Genomic DNA, 24038 nt, shown 5'->3' with positions numbered 1-24038 from the left:
CCATACAGTTAGAGTGAAACTCTGCACGAAGCTAACAACTGAGGAAAACATCACTTCAGATGATCACAGTTATGTCCTGACATATTTCACACTGCGATACTTAAAATAAGAAACTGAGAAGTTCAAGAATAACTTTATTACTCAGATCAGTGTGTAGTCATGTGTGGTAAGATCTGGCAGCTGAAAGACCAAATGTCTTCCAACTGAGGTGAAACTTTTGGAAAACTTAAAATACAGTAAAAACATTTGTCTGGATGTTTCTCAATATATTAACGAGATGTCCTTGATGTGTAGGAGAAGGTGCTAACATCAGTTCTTATTTTAATCTAAAGTCCAGTGTTTGTACCTCTACCTTCAGAAAGTGATTGCAATTTGGTAACAAGGTAAAACATCACAGAAACTTTCAGTAAGGAGATTCCATGCTGCCCTCTATCCTGCATACTAAATGAAAATGTGCAGGTCCCTAAGTCTTTACATGAGAAAATAATTTGACTTTCTGGCCAAAGTGCTGCAAAGAAAATCCTGGAAGTGCGGTGGAAACCACCACACACACTGTCTTTAAATCACTGGAGGCACCAGCTGGTAGATATATTGTCCTTAGAACTCAAGACCTCGAGGTCTTCGTCTGACCTCTCTTAGCTACAGAATCTCTACAGAGAAGAGAGCCCCAGGCTGGATCCGAACCCGGGCTGCCTGCTCAGTGGACTACTGCCTCGGTACATGGGGTGCGCACTGACCATCACTACACTACTGGCGCCCCAATACTTGAACTTGTTGAACAAATTTTGTTATTATTCGGATGTTCTGTTGGCTGATAGTTTGAATATTTAGTCTTATTTCCTCCATTGAATTGCATTGTTTTTCTGATTTTAGAGGGATGACTTCCTGTAAGCTCCGCCCTTCAGAGTCACAGGACCTCATGTTTAGAGCCAGCCAATAATATCCACCTATAGTAGCATATCCAGTGACTATCGGTATTATTAGAGTTTCATCATTTTACACTAGCAGTTCTCTTTCACCAGCAGAGGGCGCTGTGGTGTTTGATAACTGCATTTGAGCGATCAATGTAATAATACATGTGTGTATCTATATCTAGTTTAAGAAAGATATCGGCCGATATATCCATATCACATTTTCTTCCCTCCCAAATATCGATATTAGTATCGGCCCCAAAATACCCATATCGGTCGGGCCCTCCTCATGTTGCTCTCCTCTAAAGTCCCGTCGTGCACACAGCGAGGTGTTTGTGAGCACGCTGTCAGAGGTGTTCAGAGCGGCCGACCTCTAATGGAGAATCGATACGGCACAGTGATTTACAGCGCTCACAGGGTCGACAGGACGCGGACCTACATCACTGTCACTGAGAGGGAGTGTGTGTGAGAGCAGGAAGTAGTCCCTGGACCTGAACCGAGTCCTGCTACTCCACCTCAGTGTTGCATTGTGGCGCCCAATCAGATCAAAGTAATGTACGGCAATAACAGTATGGATTTACCATCAACCTCTGGCTCGCCACTTAGCCCGATGACCGCGCGCAGAGACTCTCAAAGTTACAAAGATTAGTGAAGCTATCAGCCCAGGATGCAAAGGTCAAACACTCAAGGAGCTCCCGGCTAATGTCAGACTGACGGGTGTGTGGGTGTGTGTGTGTGTGTGTGTGTGTGTGTGTGTGTGTGTGTGTGTATGTACGTACTAACACGCTCGTGCTTGCGCTCAGCGTCTGTGTTTGTCTTTCCAGGCTGTAACTCCAGCTCTGCACACACACACTTTCCAGGAGCTGGTTTCATTACCGCGGTCACCAAACATTGACCCGACTTTACTCAGTGACCAACATCCAATTTACGTCGACTGTGGTTAACGAGAAACTCTGTTGACATTTGACTCAAATTATTGACAGGACAAATATTGTATCAATGAAAGCGGATTTTATGACGGCCTCTCAGACAGCTGCTGCTCCGACATCTTCCTCAGGCTGACGAGGATGTCACACTCTGATGAGTTTGATGTGGAGGTGTGTGTCCTCTGTTTTCCCTTCTTTTTCCATCCTTACAAGCTCCAAATATTCACAACATCTGAAAATATGGGAGCGGCCAATCAGAATTCTCACATTGCAAGCTCTGTCACTTATTCAACAAGCACAAGCTGCAGACCAAAGCAAACGAATGCTAATCTCTTTTCACAGATTCTGCAGAAAAATGTGTTGTTGAGTACAGTTGTCTGTTGTTTTCAGAGACCTTGAGTTGTCTGAGTCTACTCCTGGAGCCTATTGGCGGTTACCTGACAATCATTTCACTTTTAATCAGGAACTACAAAACCAACATCTGCATGTGTGTGTATTAATAAGGAGATTGTTGTATTGTTTTCAGTTTAACAAAAAGAAACTTCATGAGCTAGCGAGGCCTCCACATATACACACATCACTTCAGAAAAATATTTTATGTGAACCAGCAGAGATTTCTGACTCGGCATGCGGACATGTTTCCTGTTTCATGGAGGTCTGAGTCGGTATGATGGGCATCCTTTGTTTCACAACATTCAGATGAGCTAAAGCGGCCGTAAACACCTAACAGCAGGAATTAACATGTTCACAGCCTGGTTCAGAAAATGATTTTGGTCTGAATAGTTCATTATCTGCACACACTGTGCAGGGGGGGTTTGTTATTTTACGGAGGCTGTAGTCAGCCATCTGTTCCTGCAGGGGGCTCTGGAGGCTCATCGGCCGCCATGTTGGAAATCCTGTCTCAGTCTAACTTTCAGTCAACCTAATGACAGGCTGAGAGCTGGAGCTGAGGCGGGTTTTAAACCTTGATGAACCGTTACATCGCGCCCACCTGTCAAGCATGTCAGCGATGCGCCTAACTACGGATAACACGTATCGTTCTCAAAATCAAAACTATTCACAGTACAGTGTGTGCTGGTGACAACAATAACTAATCAGACCTATTTGTTTTTTTGTACCAGGCTGTAAACATGTTTATTTATGCTGTTAAAATTACTTTTTTCCTGTGGTGTGTATGTGACTTCCTGTGTTCCTGGAGCCAGCCTCTACTGGACACTCGAGGAACTGCAGGATTTTGCACTTCCTCATTGGCTTCATTTTTTAAGACTGGAGGTTGCCACTCACAGTCCTGAATTCTTACTTGATCCACGTTCCTTTCTAAATAAAGTCTATATAAAAGTGGTCAAAGTGATTTAATGATACATTATGTAGTGTAAAAAAAGGAGATTTCATAGTTATAAATCACTAATAACTTGTAATTTGTATTTACGTAAAAGAAAATAACTTGACATTTTGACAGTTTGTTTCATCTTCACAAACTGCGTCAAAGCTCCTCTCTGTGAGTCAGACTTCATCTGTGAGACACAGAGCGTCTTTATGAGCGCTCTAATCAGGACAGCCTGAATCTCATTTCACGCTCTCTATTCAGAGGTGGAAAATAATCTCAGAGATTGGAGGAGAACTGATCGATGACAAGGATTCTTCAGTTTTCCGTCCGACTGTCGTGCAGTCGCTGACTGAAGAAACTTTGTGAAGCTACCGTGAGAATTATGGAGCTGATTACATATATGACATTAAAATCAAGAGAGTTCACTTTGAATACATCCCTGTGTTTTGGGCAGAGGGTCAACAGAGGGTCCTGGAGTTTCATTTGATGACACATTATTAACTGAAACACCAAATCAAAGAAGGATCGGATGACCTTCACCGTGTTTCATCGTGCAGATCACAGAGCTGCTGCGCCGTCCTGACAGTCACACCGGCCTATGACAGATGGAGAAGTTTCCAAAGCAAATGAGCTGTGGGATTCTTTCACTCCTCTGTGGTGTGATGCAAAGTGTGAGTTTATTGTCCTGCAGCAGCGTGGCCAGATTCCCTCAAAGTCAAACTAATGATCACATGTGCAGCAGGCAAATGAGTCGCTTTGATTACATGTAAATGTCTGAGATATCCCGACAGGCTGCGAGTCCTCAAACACCATCTGATTGATTCACGCTCATCAGTAGGAAGAAAATGAGAGCTAGAGACTTTGTGAAGCCCCTCAGTCATTGCACCAATCACAGACCTCCAAAATGATACTGTTTTGCTTACTTTACTGTCCAATGAAACGCAACAAATACCCACATTTTTCAACGCTACTTTAAAGCCTATGAAGCACTTCTGGGACAGTGGGGGTCCCCAGACTCTGGCAGTCAAAGTGACAAAACAAAGAGTTGACTTAAACCATTTGAACACTTAAAGGTCACATATTCTCCTCCTCTTCAACAGTTTAAATAAGTCTCAGAGCTCCTCAAAACATGTGTGTGAAGTTTCTTGTTCTAAATCCACTCTGATCCTGTATTTGATCATGTCTATAAACCCCTCTATTTCAGCCCTGCTCAGAACAGGCTGTTTCTGTGTCTGTACCTTTAAATATGTAAATGAGTTGTGTTTGACCACGCCCCCTCTTTGGAAGGGCTTGGGTGTACTCGGGCTTTCTCGCTCCTTGCCCTATTGCCCGGTGAGAAGGCAGACTCAGAGGGCAGAACAAACACCTTGCTGTGGGAGTGTCACCCACCTGGGGGAGGGGTTACTGCCCTTTGTGATGTCATGAAGGGAACATCTCAAAACGGCCTCTTTGAGCACACATTTTCTGAAAAGTGGAGCAGGCAGAAGATGGAGAAGATGGACTTTTCTCATGATTGGGGGGTTTGTAGACAGACTAGAGACACATATTAGTGTTAGAGAAAACATAGTGAAGGGTATTTTGCATAATATTTGACCTGTAATAACAGTGTTTCTTCAATGCTATTCATCAGAAAAATATTGTTGAGTGAGTGAGGAGGCTGCTGGCAGAGCTGCAGTCTGTGTCCCTATACTTAACATCATGTAACCATTTTTCTATTTTATGATACCCTCATCTTTTGGAGATAACAAGAGTTCCCTATTGCCCTCTTTTTCATGCACTTTTGTCCCACTCTTTTTTTTATCTATCACAGACGACGCCCACCTGATTAACCTGCAGCTCCAACAATATCCTGCATTAGGAAGTGGGTGTGTGCTCCTGCATGCAAGCTAATCACTGCACAGTGAGTGGATGTTGTTGCTGTTCCTGCTGGGAAATAGTTTGTTATATCCGCCGTACATATTGATTGACATGCCCAGAGTACATCATCGCTATCCTCTTATATGTATTTTCCGTACTCTTATCTTGATTGTTTTATTGCCCAATGGCAGCCCTGCCCTTCTAGTTAAGGGTAGGGCTGCAGTTTGTGGTGTCGGTACGTCTCACTGAGCTTAATCCATTCGATTGTCATTGATGCGAGGCGGTTATGAACACACAAAAGAATAGCTGAATGAGTAACACCTCAAACATTGTTTCACTTTGTCTTATCAGCCTCTGCAGATGAGTGAGGGCTGACTGACACTCAACTAAATATTTTACTGCAGCCCTAAAAGTGTAGATTCCAGTAAATGACTAAGACTGTGATCTGCATTCAAATTCAGAAGTCCAGAACTGCAACTCTCACCTGTCAAGATGAAGTGAACTAAACAGGCTACAGTGCAGAGTTTACCTAAGCTAATTTCTATCACAAGGCCCTTACAATATGAGATCTTCCAAAGAATAATAACATTTACGAACGAGCAGGAGGAGGAGGAGTGCAAACATGCCGATGGACTCTGACCGAGGTGTGTCTTAAGAAAAATAATTTTATTTCCTCAAGGAATTCCCTCCAGCTGCAGATAGAGATGTGTTGTTGAAAAGTTGACGTCAACAGGATTCAACTGCAACAACAAACACACACACACACAAACACACATTCATCAAGATATGTAGACAGAGCACAGGTATGAAGAGGAAAGCCTCTGTCTTCACTCAAACACTTATGAAAGCCAGTCGGACGACTTTTCACGCTGTATTTTCCAGGATGCTGCAGCTGGACTGAGAGGTGATTCCTTGTGACGCATAATAAAAAAATAAGACATTTCCTCACACTGGGGAATGCAAACAGTAGCTTTGGTGCAGCGTTGGATTGGGCAAATATTCCTAAATGTTTCCTGTGATATTTAGAAATGACATGCCGACTTTGCCCTCGTGTGTGAGGGCAAAGTTTTTTTTATGTGAGACAACCTTTAGATGAATGCCAAAGCATGAGTCAACACACATCTCTATCTTAAAATGAGCCTTTCTGTTTTTCTCTTTTTAAAAAACACATCTCAGTTCGATGAGTTCAGGTCCAAACAGCAGGTGATGTTACAGCAGACACAATGAGCGTATTGTGTGGTGTGTGTGTGTGTGTGTGTGTGTGTGTGTGTGTGTGTGTGTGTGTGTGTGTGTGTGTGTGTGTGTGTGTGTGTGTGTGTGTGTGTGTGTGTGTGTATGTGGAGGGTCATGATGAGCGAGCGCAGCGTGGCTGATTGGAGCTAACTGCAGAGTTCAGAGTCTGATGCTTCTTTCCATGACGTCAGCCGGCTGCACACAGGGCTGGCATGAGGCTGCAGGTCTGCTGGTTCACACAGGGGCACACCTCTCCCTCTCCCAGCATTCTTCTCTTCCTCTCTCTCTCTTATTGCACACACACAACAAACTTGATATCTTCCTGTAATGCCTGCATGCCTGGCGCACAATGCAAACAGAATTCCTCAACAGCAGTAACCAGGACATGCCTTTCTACACACACACACACAGACACACACACACACAGACACACACACACACACCGACACCCACACACACACACACACACTGGCTATACGCTTGTCCAATAACCAGAGTGCTAAACTAAACATTCAGGCTGGAATCACCTGGCAGTCGACTTGTTTCGACACGTCACTGACAGTAACAATCAGAAAGAGGGAGACGGAGCAGACGCTCACAGCGAACACACTTTTAGTTTCTGACTTCTGAATTCTGACTTTATTCTTAAAGCAGTGAAAAAACTGAAATCTGATTTTTGTCTAACCTGCTACTTTGATTTATTTCTCTACGTCCTTTTCTCAAAATGCAAGTTTCAAAATATTCCTCCCCCTCATATTTTCTCTTCTAATGCGTTGACCTCTTCTGTAAACTCAGGACGTCTACACCATCTACCTCTGCTCGAAGCTTGTTAAACTCGATTCATACTTCTGCATCCAATACGCTGTAGGTTAGGGTAAAAACATAACTTCGAGGGGAAAGGGCATGAGCCCTGTGATTGGTCCACATTTTCCTCTCCTTGGTTGCACCACATGTAAATCATCCAGATACGGAGGCTAATGATGACGAGAAGATAGAAATATGTTCTTTGTATCATGAACCGCTGCACGTTTAACGCAGAAGCTTCATCCAAAAGTTCAAGATCTTCAACCAGTCCAGTTGTCTTTGGATCAAGCTTCCAATTTACCAAGCAGAGAGTGTGGCAGAACCAGAAGCTGGTAATATAACTAGCATAGAAACCGCACTGCCATCTAGTGGAGTATTGAACAGCTACGCCGACACACCAACGCAAAATATGTAGCGCTCAAAATGTCGTATGCCACTACGACATAGATTTGCTGCAGAAGTATGAACCAGTCTTTAGCCCAGCTTGCTTTCTTTCATTTTACAGGTCAAATAAAAAACGGGTAAAAACAGGCAGATTTAGAAGACTACTTTGATCAGTCCAATCACATGTTGTATCTATGACAGCTGCAAACTTCTGGAACGATTCAGAAACATGTTGCACTAATTCACTTTTACCTTTTAGTTATCAAGTCTCTGACATTTGTATTAAAAGAAAACAGGGCTGAGGTTTTAAAATCCTGGAAGGATCCTTCGATATTTGAAGCATCACTTCAAACCGACTCCATCAACAGAACTACATCATGCATGAGGTGTAGAGAAACAACGTGAAACAGTGTGTGTGTGTGTGTGTGTGTGTGTGTGTGTGTGTGTGTGTGTGTGTGTGTGTGTGTGTGGCTCTGTGAGCACGTCATGTCCACACGGTGTGTCCTCACCTCACCTCACTCGCTCACTGAACACCTTTCCTCCTGTAGCACTATCTGCACTGTACAGCTCTTCATCCAGTCACAAATAAACTCACAGCGTGATTCATGAGTGGAAAAATATACGTCCGGGTAACACACACACACAACACACACAACACACACACACACACACACACACACACACACACACACACACACACACACACACACACACACACACACACACACACACACACACACACACACACACACACACACACACACACACACACACACACACACACACACACACACACACACACACACACACACACACACACACACACACACACACACACACACACACACACACACACACACACACACACACACACACACACACACACACACACACACACACACACACACACACACACACACACACACACACACACACACTTCAACATTGTGTGTTTTAAAAGGATATAATCTCCATTATTTCACGATTAACCAACAATTATATCAAAAGTATAGAAGCTTTAAAATTAAAAAAAAAAAATCTGAAATCAAATCTGAATGTCAGGGAGATGTAATCAGGGTTGAAGTGATCTCCCCTCTGTGCCGCCTTCGGAGGTACTATCTGAGGCGTTGCAGGGGACATGGGATCAGCTGAGTCAGCGGGGGAGTGCAGCGCTGTGTGTGTGTGTGTGGAGCTCCCACTGTGTCGTGCTTACTCAACACCGAAACGCAATGTGAATTCACAGACTGTGACAGTAATATTACGCCGCTACAGAATCAATATGAATGTACAAAGATGTGATTACAGCTGAGCTTAGTTGCGCCACTTTTGCGAAAAACACCCACTTCGTTAAAGAGCTTTTGTCTAAATTGCACGGATTCATTGGCAACGTTTCGGTACCCATTTGTGCTATTTTGACTTACAATCAATAACATATCATATTTTTAACCACCCTGTATCATAAAAGGTATCGAAACTGTTTGATTTTACTAGAATGGTCTCAAAGTTAAGGATGCTGCTAACATGACCACCCAAACATAGCTCATATGACTTTACTCTGACCCCTGCCCTTGGTTTTTTTTCGTCTCGTTTTTCTTCCTCGTGTGTCTTTCATTGTCACAGTTTCTCTCTTTCTGTCTGTTGACACATTTGACTTGTACAGCTTTCAGAAGCTTCTGCATGGACAGTCTGACTCTGGGGACAGTTTTCAGTTAACATCTTCATTTTTCTTACTTCTTGTGCATGGAATAAAGCTGCAGCTGTTGTGAATGTTGGTCAGTTTTTTTTCAAAAGAGGATGCATTTGTGGCCTAGCTGCACTAAATCCAAAGTCAAAGTCATGGGGGCAACTTAAGCTAACGCTTTGTGCTGCTTCTAACTACAGTTCCTCGAGTGTCCTCTTGAGAGTGTCAACATAAAGCTCTCTATTGCTCATTACTCTGTTGGTAAAAACCGTAAAACGGTACAGTTTAAACCTCTCAAAGCTAAGAATTTTGCATAATAAGGGGCGTGGCTGTTCTGACCGACAGGTACAGATGTGTTAAAGCTGTTTAAAAGGAGGCTACGCATCATTTTAGCTCAATTGGTTTCTTAATTAATCATTTTTATTCCTCGTCTTTAAACACAGAGTCTGAGTCTCCTCTGGATGTTTTTCTTTGGGCTTTGTTGCCATACTTTAGTCTTCAGTCCAAGTTTTATGTTTTATTTTGAAGCAGAGGTTTTCATTAAAATGTTGGTTTGAAGTTTGCTTTGTAAATATATTTGGATTAGACTTTAATTTCTTCTTCTTTCTCTCCTTTTTTTCCAATCCAGGAGTCAAATTAGGACCAAACACAAACACAGGTCCTAACAAACAGAATATAAAAATACATTAAACTGCTCCATTCTGCAGAAATATTTCTGTATATAAATACTTAATGACAACTAATGTTGCAGAAAGTGTTTGTACACTGAGTTTTCTCTTTCACAAGAGTCTCTCTCTCTCTCCCCCCCTCTCTCTGTCTGTCTCTCTCTCTCTCTGTCTGTCTGTCTGTCTCTCCTCAGTGTGTGTGTCTCTCTCTCTCGCTTTCTGTCTCTCTCTCTGTCTGTCTGTCTCTCCTCAGTGTGTGTGTCTCTATGTCTCTCTCTCTCTCTGTCTGTCTGTCTGTCTGTCTCTCTCTGTCTGTCTGTCTGTCTGTCTCTCTCTGTCTCCTCAGTTGTGTCACTTTTGAGCGGTTCGCGCCGCCTCACTTCCTCCCCCTCAGTGGAAAGAGTTGTGGTTAGTCAGGGGTTCCTATGAAGATCTGAAGGTTTGATATGAAGCATGACAGAGCTCCAGATGAGCTCTTCCTCAATAAACAATGCTCCGACAAAAGGGTGAAACGAGGGTGAATGAGATCACAGCGGCTTCAACAGAAGTCTGCACATTTTTTGATAAAGATTCCCAAACAGAGCAGAGAAAACAAGATAAAAATGTTTGAAAATATGCACCGCAGCTTTTGCTCGTTAATTCTGATCACAGGTTTCTGATCTCTGCTGTTTGGGTCTCAGGAAGCACGCCTTCAGATGACCTGATCTGCAGAACGTCGACCTGACGTGAAGAAGAAGCCTCGGGGTTCACTATCACAGGAAGCACTGGAAGCTATAGAAACCCAGAGCCGCTTACTGTGGGACATTTTGAAACATTTGATGTTGGAACCAGACCGACGCTGAAGCAGCTAACTGATTATTATTTTATTTGATAAGCGATTAATCCTTTCAGTCCTCAACCAAGAAAATCTTTGTCTGGTTCCACCGTTTAAACGTGAGGAACAGGATTCATGAGTGTTTGCTTTATTGACTGTTTGTATCGCACACACACAGGTTAACACACTCCCACCAGCGGACAGAGAGTATGAAAGTATGTTGCATCAACAACCTGAATAGCAGACAAAAATATCTGTTTTTTAAAAACACTCCCTGGGTGGTGAAGATGGAAACATTCGCTCTCCTGCAAGTAGCGCCAGACATTTCTGACTTCACATATCAAGAGGCCTCTGGTTCTTTGTGGATAATTGTTATAAAAACAATTGTTCCGATGTTTAGTTCAATGTAAAGTTGAAATAATTGTTCAGTTGAACACCATGATTCTCTGTGTCAGTTTCCGTATGCGTTCTTTCAGTCTCATTATAAATCTGTGACTGTAATTCCAATTCTGTTTTTTGGTGAAAGTGAAATGCCAACCACAGCTGCAAATACCTTTTATTCATGAAAGTGTTCAAGAAGTAAACCTCAATCACTCCTTAATAATGAACCCACTGTGTTTAACGTGTCTAAATGTTTGACATGTTTGATTCACTTACCTGATAAAACTCTCTCAGCCATGTCTTCTGGAGGTTGTCAGGCTGGAGAGAGAAAGAGAGAACAGACGTTAGTCATGTTAGAAATTCACAGTGTTTGAACTCTGCATCAAGTTTGTCACTTTGACCTCATCTATTACTACAGCAGCATGTCAAAATGTGACGATCCTGTTCCCTCTCACATCACTTTTCCATGTGGCGCTCATATCTTAGCAAACATAAACATGCAACATGGAGGACAGGTTCCACCACCAAGCTCGCCATGACCAGTCTGCACAGTTCAGTTTCAACAGGCTGCAATATGACAAGATTTAGGAAAACGATCTGGATTTGGGTTTAAATAAAAACTGAACAGCGATGAACCTTAGAAGACGTCAACAAAGAAGAACACTGACTATTTGTTTTACACGGTAACTGAACCCAGACCCTCTGGATGAGTCCAATGTTTGTTTGAACCAACCATCGCCCTAGACCACCACCTCCACCCTGATAGGAAGAACCCCGCTCTTCATACTGTCCCACCACCTTCAGCGACACGTTGAACTATGAGCTCGAGGACATCACAAAAACATGACTCTTCAGTGGTGCCTACAGAGTCATATTTTGAACAAGCTACTGAATTTATGAAGATAGGAGTGTACGGCGCTGGTAGCCTAGTGGTTAACGGCGCCCCATGTAGAGAGGCTGTAGTGCTCCTTGTGGTCGTCCCCAGTACGGGTCCAACCTGTGGCTCCTTTCCCCACCCTCTCTCTCTCCCTGAGTTCTGACTCTACCCACTGTCCTGTCTCTAAATAAAGACATAAAAAGCCTTTTTTCCAAAAACCAGGAAGCCCTCAGGAGAGAACAAACCAAACTAAGTGTTCAACATTCATACCATGTGTTTTAAAAATGATACAATTCATGATCAATAGTACTAAAAAGTACCAAAACTTACAGAAACTACAGATCTGTCAAATGGTTTCAGTTGTAAATCATTGTCAACGTACTTCTACAGTTCAGAGTGTGCAGGAGGAGTTTGCCTGCATTTCTTTTTTCAATTAAAAACAAATAATGGATGTCCAGGACTTCAATTTCTGGATGTCTTGGTGTTAAATACAATATGGATATCATTTGGTTATTACTGGTGTCATATTCAGGAGGTCTGGTGTGTTGATAACCTCGTACCAAAGAGTAAAGACGCCTGTGAATGAGTGAGGTACAACCACACGCTGACAGTTACAGAAAGTCAGAGCATCTTTCTCTCACGGTTCAGAAAGCCTCTCACCATCTCTCACTCCCCTCACCTTCCTTTGCTCGCCCTATATCTGTCATCCCCTCTCTCTCCCTCCTCCACTGTAAAAGGTTATTCCCAGCCCTGGACTGATTTGTTCAGTGGAAACAGACACAGAGCCCCGGGCAGTCTACCATTTAAGGAGAGATCTCCCTACGTCGATAACTAGGTCTGATGAACAGCTCTGTGTGTGTGTGTGTGTCTATAATAAGAATCCAGCTGGGATCTGCAGGCTCTGAAACAAAGCCCTCGTATATTACAGCAGGAGGTGAAGTATCCTTGGATGGTATCGGGGCACAAAATCACAACAAACACCTTGTCGCCGTGACAACCCAATCTGAACAACATTCACCTATTTGACAGCGCAGTCCGAGACCTTTAACGTAACTAATGTTGCTCTGAAGTTCACTTCATCTCCATACAGGAGACCAACAGGGTTTAATCCAGGAAGACACATTTGTACACGTCTGTGCTCGAGCCGGAGACTTTAAGGGAGCACATTCACATCTTTACTGTCGGTACATCCAGCAAGATGACAGCAGTGTTTGGATATCTCTTAAAATATGCCTGTCAGATGTACGTACAGACAGGATCCCTACATGTTTACTTTATGTTTAGAACTAGTTTCAACACCTTTTTCAAAGCCACTGGACTCCATTGCAAAGAAATCTGTAATTTAACCTTCCAGAAAAGAGATGAAAAAAGTTGCTGCTCTACCCGAAGCTCCATCGGTTTTTCTTTTGTGTCATGCCGTGTTTCAAACATGCCAATTCATGCAACTTAGGAAAATGTCCCGAACTGTTCGGGGTTAGCTGCATGTGTGAACATAAACCATTTCCTCACCAGGAAACGCCAGCCCCCCAAATACAATCTCTACATAAAATCAGGGTGAGCTGATGTGACCTCGGCAGGTAAAAGTCAAGACATTCAGGTAGCTAGGGAGCAGGGTTGATGATGTTAATGTCACATGATGGGTGAGTGGAGTGACCAGTGATCGATTGTCTTGCAAGTAATGAGGCGTTCACGCTTGCAGAAAACTCCTGATAAACTCCTGATATTTCCCGGAGGAGCTGCATGTGTGAACGCACTAAACAGACACATTTTTCTCTCAGACTTCACCCGGAGTTTCTCCAGACCCCTAGAATCGTTTTTTTTTCCCGCAGCAAGTCCGAGTGAGCTGAAGTGAGAACGCAGCAGGATATAATCAGGAGAATTCACCTCGAGCCAATGGGAGGGGGGGGAGTGACGTTTATATTCTGTGACTGCTGCACATGACCGTATCAGGGCCAGTCCTCCTGAAATTAAACTCAAACTTTTTGTATCTGCGCGTCATTTAGACTACAAAAAAAAAAAACACGCCTTGACAAAGTCTTAAAATATCTGTTTTACCCTTTCAGTCTCGGAAAGATTGCAAATAAGTTGACTTCCAAAATTTTTTTTTTTTTTCCTGCAGAGTCAAGGTGAGAATTAATCGAGGAAATCTGATACTTTCCATAAACACGCGAACATATTAATACATGCAGTGAAGCGCTAAAGCCTGATATATGTTGACTTTTCCAGGGGCACCTAAATGCCTCCTGTGTGTGTGTGTGTGTGTGTGTGTGTGTGTGTGTGTGTGTGTGTGTGTGTGTGTGTGTGTGTGTGTGTGTGTGTGTGTGTGTGTGTAACATGGTCCCAGCCTCAGCCAGATCACACAGAGCACAGGTCTATATAAGGACATGAGCACTGGACCTTGTCTTTGGTCCCAAGGATGGAGGAAGAGAAAAAGAGAGAGACGGAGAGGTTCAGTCAGAGCTCCATCTGAACATCCTCGATGACCTCACATACGTCCACACTGAAGCGCTCACACTGACAGCTGCAGGTGCTGCTGCGAGGTGTTTGAGCGTCCTGGGCTGCAGAGTATGTTGGGGAAAGTCAAACCAGATTTAAAACGTGTTTCTGTGTCTAAAAAAAACAAACATTGTTAGCTGAGGTGTCAGGTGCATCAAAGCACAATCAAGTTTATCCCATAAAAACCCCTGACTCAAGTCCATAAAACAACAAACACCAACTTGACAGAGCGGTGAGAGTCATGAGGCAATAAAACCACTCGGTCGGCTGTTTTACAAACGAGTGTTAAAGTAACTCAGCTGAAGAGAACGAGTGTCCCAGAAAACAGAAACAGCAGCTCAGAAAAACTGATCCAGAGAAAAGCATCAGGGGCGTTCAGATTTAGGCTGACCCGTCTCAGATGTGACGGATCAAGAGAACAGATGTCAGTCCTGGACCGGGGCCCGCTCAGAAGAGGGTCAGCGTGGCCCTCGGAGGCCGGGGCCCACGGAGAGGAACGTGCTAATAAGGGAAGTCTAGATCTGTCAGCGCGGCCCTCTGCAACCGTCGACTGATCAGGAGCTAATTTGCAGTTAATTAGGAAGTGGGGCTTCACTGTCACAGAGGTAAAAATAAACCTGACCCCTCCCCAGCCTCCTCCTCCTCCTCCTCCTCCTCCTACTCCTACTCCTCCTCCTCCTCCGCCTCTCCTCGCTGTTTTTTTTCTCAGTCCATGGCCTACTTTTGAGACAGCGTGGGGAACTCAGAGACTCTAGTGGAGATGTTTTTAGATTTCAGCCCTCAAAAAAAAGTAGATCTGAAGTGGCCTAGCACTCCTGATATCAACAAAGCATCAATTATGGACAGTTCAGAGGAAAGAAAGAAATCTGTCTGCTGTCTCTTTGCTCGACTCCACTCCGGTGTGACATGGGCTGTTCATGTTTGCACAGGACTTAACCCACACGCTCACTTTTATATTATTATCATTAAAAGATGACGTTGAGGCTGGCGGGGAATCATGGGAGTGATTCTCTCTGCTACTCCACCCCTCTACCAAGATGAAAACGAACTCTGTGTTGACCGTAGTCATGACGACCGGGCGAAACCGACCTGAGGAAGAGAATATGTTCACAGACGAGCTAATGTATCCGAGTATAATTTACATGACGTTTTTAATCACAGCAGCACAAACAGCGACAGTACGACAGCTTTCAGAAGCAGCTCACGCTTCTTTATGCAGCCGCCTTCCATGGCAACGATAAACATGTCGTGTCTGTCATGGAGACTCTGTCAGGACGTGTCCAGAGTTGATCATTTTGGGAAATATTTGAGTAGGTACGAAAATACATAATGTAGGTTTAGTCCATTTTTTATGAATGTAGATATTCTGGTGTAAAATTCTGATAAAATTCTTCATCCTGTACCTTTAAAGATACGCCTACACTATTCTTAAAAGGGCTTTTTAAAACTACAATAAGAGTCTCTCACATACTACAAACAGTGTTCCAGCTGCAGCTGCTTCCAGTTTAACGTGCTCAGACAACATGTCAGAGATAAAGCCGGAGAGAGTTCTTCCTGGGAACTTCTTCTGCAGCATGATTTGTCTCACTTCAGTTTACAATTCAATCAAAAACAAAAGTATCTTTATGACTCAACTCTGAGACTGACGTGAGAAACTTTCTTGCATCATCGTCAGCGTTTGTGAAAGTGTAATTCCAGAGTAAAGCCGTGTTGACGTGCCTGCAACAAGAAGCAGGAAGTGATGAATCAAAATTCTGTGTAGCTCACAACAAAGCTGTTCCTGCACCACGCTGACGACTTAATGCAAAGGCAAATGGGTTAATTGCTTCATTCTTGACTTCAGGTTTTCAAAACCGGGGGCCGTATTTGTACATATCGTGTGGCCTCAATGACTAATGGGAAAATTATACTTCTGCAATTTCTCACGGAGATTGCTTCAGCCTGCAGCAGTGACCCAGGCTGGTAATCCTTTCTCTTCGTGCGTCCACTTTAAGTTGTTGTTGTCCCTGACAGACTCACATTGTTATTCAGAGTGTCTGACAACATCACAGGAAGGATCCCTGCAGAGAGAGAGCTTTGTAACATGTAACATCGCCCTCCTCAAAACCTCCAGACTCCATTCACAGAAAGCGTGTTTTAACTCTGCAGAAAGACCAGGCTGCATATCTATACTGCTGCATGGTTTGGTGTGTTACTGTGTGTTACTGTGTGACTTCAGTGTTTAGGCTCTGTGTCCAGAGACTGCGCTCAAAACCTCTGTTTCAGAGCGCTTCACACCAGTACTCATTGTTGCTAGGTTACGAAAGTTAACTTCTGCTTCCCTCTGTAATGTCCGTAAGGCTTCTTTAAGACATCTCAATGTGGCAAATATTTGCTTTAACTCAAGAAAATATCACCAAAAAAAACATGTAAACAAACAGAAAGACGAGTCACACTAGCATCTCCTCTGTCATTGTTCTTGACAAAGCTGATGTTGTCTTGATTCTGATTGGTCGGTGAGGGAGGAGTGACATTGTCGGGCACGGCACTGATCCAAAAGTTGAACGGTTTGCAACTGAGCCGTTCAGGGCGTTTTTGTACTCACTTATTACAGACACAGGCCCTCACTGTGATAAAACTGAATTTTTGTGTCACACAACAACACACAAAAAGCTCGCAGAAGGAGGAACTGGTGGACTACAAACATCAACATGTCCTGTGAGATAAAAACTACAGTTTGAATCAATGGAGTCTGGTGTCAGGAAAGACAGTCTTATAGTGGACATGCATAAGTTCAAAAGTGAAGTTGCCGCCATCACAGCCGATGTCACCGCTGCTGGCTGAAGAAACCTACAGCAGCAGTTTCATTTAGACCCTGATAGTGTATGCAAATCAGGCTCCTGGTTTAAAAACACCAGAGTAACCCTTTAATCCTTCTTTTTTTTAACAGTAACTTGAAACTCTACACATTGAGCAGAGGTCACGACCTTCAGGATGCCACAGACCCTCAGGGGTCCTGACCTTTAATCCTGTGGCTCCTCGTGAGGCATTCTTTGGACGACAACGGAGCAGCATTCCCCGTCCCCGGATCATGGCAGGCGGTTCAAACTGAGCCTGGAGGGGAAATTACGTCAAGGCCAGTCCCGTTTAAGACCCCCGCCGTGATCTGCTGGGAACACATGGCCACCACATGAGTTTGACCCCCCCCACCTCCCACTCCCTTTACTCTGACCAATCCTCTGTCTTGTTCCTCTTGGCTTCAGTTTTCACCACAGGATTATTATTTCAATGAGGCCGTGCTGATCCCCAGGTCGGTCCATCCTCTCGCCTCTGCTGGATGTTATTTTCATCCCTCCAAACAATCGCGCTTTACTCTCCCTTCCCCGGCATGCGTGCACAGCTCTCACTTTCTCAGACATGCGAGTGGCAATGGAAATAAAGTTGTGCAGCATGCAACCTCCATAATTGAGCAGCAGTGAGCGGAGATGAGGAGTCTTAAAAAGAAACGGTTGCTTGGTTACACTAACGGCAGACACACGCACAGGTTTACTTCATGCTTCATGTGAGGTCAAACTCATAAAAGACGGAGAACAATAAGCTCCACGTATGTCAGAGATGGAGAAAGAAAGAAAGAAAGAAAGAAAGAAGAGGACAGCGCTCAGCAGCCAATCAGACACAAGGCTGAAAATAGAACAACCTTCAGCCTGAAGGACGGCCTAACATGAAGAGAAAGAGGTTAGAGCTTTTATCCTGACGACATGACGCTCTGAGTGATGTGAGCCCACCAACAACTCATTTCAGGATTCATTTCTGAGAAAATATTTGGAGCAAACCTTCTCCTTGGACGGTTTCTAAAAAGAACTTTCCTGCTGCTTTCAGCTACCCGAGGCTGACCAGGGTCCAGTTCAGTGACTTGTTATCTCAGATCTGTATCAGGATTTCTCTGTTGGACACCAACTACCGGTGTTCTGTTTGAGCTGTGGAGCTCCGGCCATCTGTCTCCACTCTCCACTGAGTGACAGATTCACTATAGTCACACGCTGGCTAAATATCCCTTATGCCTTACTACGGCGCTGTGAACCTAAAATAGATTTTACTGAGATTGAATGACAAGAAACGGGTTGAAAGGATGCTGAATAAAAACAACCATGAAGCTCATTTGTAAAAGGTCTGAATTTTATGATTCGTCAGGTCTCTCTGTGAGAGAGGAAGAAAAACAAATCTGACCATTTCAGGGGCAGCTGTAGCCTTGTTGCAGGCACACACCCATGTTCATGTTTACGGAGGCTGTAGTCCTCCAAGCGGGCGGCTCGGGTCTGAATCCAGCCTGTGGCTCTGTTCCTACACATACACTCCCTTCCCAATATCCGACTCATTCCACTGTCCTATCGCTAAATCGAGGTATTAAAAGCCCCCAAAAAAACCTTTAAAACAAACAGTGACTATTTCTGACCGAGCCTTTTTCACACATGCGCTCCCAAATAATCCCAGAACGAGGACAAACAGGGCGAGCGAGCTGCCACTAAATATTCTATAAATGCTACGTGTAACTGGAGGTATTCACAGTATCAATGAATAACTAGATGCTTCCTTTTGAGTGCAGACATCATGCAGGCTGTCCATTGGTTGCTTGATGTAAACATCATCACCCCTTCCCGCTCGCTTTCCTGAATATTTCCTGCTGGGATCATTTTAAACATACAGCTCAGCCTGCACATGTTGGGAGCTTTTAAGGAGTCAGCATGTGTAAAAACAGCAACAGACTTTGGACACACAGCTTCACATGAATGTCTAAAACTTGTGTTAAAAATAAAGAAATGACTCATACGCAAATAGACTTATCTATCTATCTCCCATCATCGTCTGCGATCAGTCTGCTGTTCCTGGAAGACGCTTTCATGAGAGCAGAGAGAATAAAACAAAGTTTAGTTATTGGCTGTAAGAGTGAAATAATGAGCTGAAAGATGCTGAAACGAGGTGTAAGGTGTGCGGATGTAAAAATGATTCTCTGTTCATTTGATACTTTTCAGATAATCCTACAAACTAAAAGAATAAAAATTGAAGACTTACACACCTGCATTAAAAACTAATTTCAGCTCAAATAAAGAGGGCGCCGGTGTACTAGTGGTTAGTGCGTGCGCCCCATGTACAGAGGCTACAGTCCTCGAAGCGGGCAGCCCGAGTGAGAATCCGACCTGTTGCTCCTGCAGGTCATTCCCCACCTCTCTGTGTCTCTCTCTCCCTGATGTCTGATCACTGTCCTGTCTCTTAGTAAAGGCTTAAAAAGCTCAAAAACAAATGCGTGACTGATCAGCAGTTTTTTTTGGCTGGGAGGCCGTTGTGGTGGTATGTGCATGTCCCTTTTTATGTGTATGTGTTTGTGTACGTTTGTACATCTGTATGAACACGTGTGCAGGTGGGTGTATCTGAGTATCAGTGTATGTGTGTGTGCACTAGCGCAGAGGTTCCCTAACTTTTCATCCCGCGACCCCCAAAAATAACGATGCGAGAGACCGGGGAGCCCTCTGTCCATGGAAGTGGTTAAAGCATAACGCTGCACACAGCAGCGCACACTAATGGGCTTATCCAAACACTGACATTAGAACAACACTAAAAAATACAGCAGCCTTAAAACAACTGAACAACGTATTTGTATGTCATTTCACAATAATGGGTAATTTCAAGTGATTTCCAGTTAGTATTTGTTTTTTGAAGGCATCTCGCGACCCCCCTCCCAGTTGACCCCCCAGTGGGTCCCGACTGCCACTTTAGGAACCACTGTACTAGTGTATATGCATATACACATATTCAATCTGAACCTGTATGTGAACCCTCAGTTGTTCTTTATTCACCTTGAATATGCAGACTGTTTATTTATTTTGTGATTGGTTGAATGGCCAAGCTCTCAGTTACGTCATGTTGAGTTCTAGCTGTTGTCTCTTTTTAAATGAACTCTACATTTATATCACTGCATCGAACTCATCTGTGTTACAAAACTCGATAAAGAAGGTTAAAAAAATAGAATAAAAAGCTATTTAAAACGATGACAACCTTGATTCAAACTGTACTAAAAAGTCAAACAAAAACTCACTGACTGTCCACTGACAGATATAAAGAGGCAGGCCGTGGACAACACCTCACCACAGGATTTGCTATGCAAAAGAAGTGAATAAATCACGACTGATTTTATTACAAGGAAGGCTTGAAATGCTTCTCTGAACAACAACAGAAAGATCACAACTTTCCACTGCTTTGATATCGACCCGAGCTCTCACTGTCACTTTTTAATGACTTGAATTTAAAGTATCAATCAGTAAGATGTGTAGTGAGTGAGATGATAAAGTGACCTCACTATCTGATCAGACATTAAAGAAACATGTTATGTTGAAGTGCTGACTTCTCTGACAACAATGCAGCAGCCAGTATGTCCTCCTTCTAACTTTAGATTCTGCTCCTGAATGCTCTGGATTTGTTTGGACCAGAGAAGGTAGGCGGTTTTAAGGCACCCCCACAAGGCCGTTTTGGACACCCCTCGGTTTGCTAGATATGAGACCAGTATAATATAATCTAATATATAACGTTACAAAAATCTGATAAATCCTGAAAAAAATCTGAATGAAGGGGAATTCATGTGACAGTTTGATCCAAAGCTTTCATGTATCGGCATCTTGTGTGTGTGTTTGTGTGCGTTTAAAAAAAAAAAAAGGAGGTCATTGGCCTACAGGGGAGCGGACAGCTGACTAAAAATACCCAATAGATGGAGGGGAGTGGGGGATGATCAGAAGAGGAGCAGCAGGGGGATCGTCTGATTGGCTCTCTTCCAACAGGTTGCTCCTGGTGTCACTCTCTCTGACACGTCTCCTCAGTTGGAGGCCGGATGTAAGCGGAGGTGTGCTCCCTCAGCGTTTCATTTAACTCCACATCAAAGAGGCTCATTATGGAATTAATTAGAACAAGCGCACTCAGAGGGAGCTCTAAATGAGACCTGAGCTGACTCCTCCTGAGAGACGCCTCCGTGTGTCCAGAGGAGCAGGTGGAGGAGGATGAAGGCTTCAAACTAAATGTTTAACATCTAAAAGAGTCTGAACTCTCTGATGGCCGTTTTAATGTTAGACTCAGGTGGGGGGGAGCCTAATCAGATTCTCAGGTTTTAAAACCTTTCAGGAAGGAAATATGTCCCATAAGACCACCCCCACTTTCCTTGAAAGTTTTTTTTCCTCGAAACACTTGGATCACATGTGGGTGCATCTTAAGACTAAACTGACTGATCGTCAAGTTTCATCCAGTTTCTTGCAAAATGTGACTTCATTTGAGGATAGTCTACATGAGAAATTATGAAATAAATATACATATACATACATCACCCCCAGTCTTAGTCTGTTTTTAAGAAGGTAAGGCAGGCTTATGGTAAGTGAAGTAAGTTCAGTTACAGATAAGTGCCTTAAACCTGCATTTCTTCTAATGTCCAGCAGGGGGCAATTCAACTGTGGATTGAAGTCGATGATAAATGGTCCTTATTCTCAGTTGATTTATTCCCTCAGTTAACGTTTTCCTGATGAGTTCAGGGTCTCACTCTCTTGTTTCAATTCTTCTTACGGCTCGATGTTCATTTAATAAAGTATGGACTCATTAAGAGTCGAAGCAGGGGAGGATTCAGGGCGGAGCTACCTGTGATCAACGAGCGACAACTAGAGCAAGCTAACCAATGCCAAGAAAAAGTGCATTGTCACCTTTTGGTTTCTTCTTGGTACAATAACACTGAGATGTTTATGTCGACAACACAAAAAACTAAGAACACTTTTAGGAGTGTGAACATTACCTTACAAGATGATCTGATTCAAATCTGGATTCATAGGCTACGATTAGATTCTTTGACAGTTCATTAAAACAGAAAACAATTCAGAACAGTTCAGGTTGATTTGGTGTTATTCATTAAGGAATCTCTTGTAATTTTTTTTGACTTTATGGTGACTTTTAGGGGATTTGTAAACTGTGCGCACTGACTGGAAATCTGTGGGAGGGGTTCACAATCGAAGTCCGTGAACACAGTTTAGTAATCCGTGCACTCAGATTGCAAATCCGCACGCATGGATTTGTGAACCGTGCAAACAAATCTGCAAACAGCTTTTCATTTTGTCCTCGCATTAGCCCTGAGAGGCTCAGCATAGCTGCAGAAAGAAGCAAGGTGATTCAGTCATGGTGTTGAGACTGAGAGATAAACTACGATTAGATCTATTCTAAAAATGCTCTGCTGCTCATCAGAGTGGTTTTCCTGAGAAATTTAAAAAAACTGAAGCATACATAAACAGTTCACACTGAGTGTTAACCGTCTGTTAGCTGCAGGGCTAATGCAGCTGTGCAACAGGAAACAATTCATTAAAAAGTATCCATAAGAATACAAACTGAGCTCCACTTTAGGTTTGAATGAACACTGCAATCAGCTGGGAAACGAGTACATTAAGTGTTGTAAGAAAACAGGAAATTACATCACTCAGCAACCGCAGAAAACCTTTTCCTCCCTGCATCACACACACACACACACACACACACACACACACACACACACACACACACACACACACACACACACACACACACACACACACACACACACACACACACACACACACACACACACACACACACACACACACACACACACACACACACACACACACACACACACACACACACACACACACACACACACACACACACACACACACACACACACACACACACACACACACACACACACACACACACACACGCTGTAGTTGATGCTGTACAGTTAAAGCAACACCGTGCAGATTCATTAAAATCTCTTACTCTCACAGCTCACAAATCTCACAGCAGGTGAGAGCAGATTCAGGTTGAACATGAACGATATGTAAAGACGCTCTGAGAGACGTCCATATTGTGAAACACACGAGGCCTCTGGGAGCTCAGAATCTGACAGAGCTCAGTTTGATATCTGCCATGTGTTACTCAACACACACACAATCCCAGCTATAACACAATGCACAGAGCTGCTGTGTTGAGCTCACCAGCCTTCAACATCGTTTAATCTAAGGGCCAATTGGTTTTACTGGACACAGATTCAACTTTGATTTCATTCAATACACAGAGCCTCATTAATCATCATTCATTATGCTTCAAGATTAAGATTTACTTTTATTGATCCCTGCAATGGGAAATTTCAGTTTTTACACTCTGTACATCATGAACACACACATAGGCTGAAATATACACACATGCAGAAACAGGATCCTATGGACATGCACTAATGGAGAGATGTCAGGGTGGTGGCCCACAGCGGGCGCTCCTGAGCTGGTGGTGGGGAGGGAGTTTGGTGCCTTGCTCAAGGGCACCTCAGCAGTGCTCAGGAGGTGATCTGGCACCTCTCCAGCTACCAGACCAACTTCCATATTTGGTCCGCACCGGGACTTGAACCGGCGACCTTCCGGTTCCCAACCCAAGTCCCTACAGACTGAGCTAATGCCGCCCAAAGTAACACATTTCCGCTAACTGCACAAGACTCCTTTTTAAAGACACAGTTCAACTTTTCTAGCTGTGGAGTAAACTACTGCTGTCCTTGAATATGAAATGTCTGCATTAAACGCACAGTATGTTAAATCCACCACCATGGCTTTGATAACTGTTGGAAATATTTGAGGTAATTTCAGTACTCAACAAAAAAAAT

The 24038-nt window shown here is 43.5% G+C and overlaps 1 protein-coding gene across 2 annotated transcripts in view; it reads right to left on the bottom strand.

The window, feature by feature from the left end:
* LOC132975854 (inositol polyphosphate-5-phosphatase A) overlaps positions 1 to 24038 on the bottom strand; it is a 183184-nt gene that overhangs the window by 128007 nt on the left and 31139 nt on the right. For both annotated transcript variants that reach the window (XM_061040690.1, XM_061040691.1), the window contains exon 2: positions 11260 to 11301. In XM_061040690.1, the coding sequence (XP_060896673.1) occupies positions 11260 to 11301 (42 nt within the window). The remainder of the gene's footprint in view (positions 1 to 11259; positions 11302 to 24038) is intronic.

Source organism: Labrus mixtus, chromosome 6, assembly GCF_963584025.1.
Source record: "Labrus mixtus chromosome 6, fLabMix1.1, whole genome shotgun sequence".
In the NCBI taxonomy this organism is placed as follows: Eukaryota; Metazoa; Chordata; class Actinopteri; order Labriformes; family Labridae; genus Labrus; species Labrus mixtus.
This window is presented reverse-complemented; position numbering and strand designations above follow the sequence as displayed.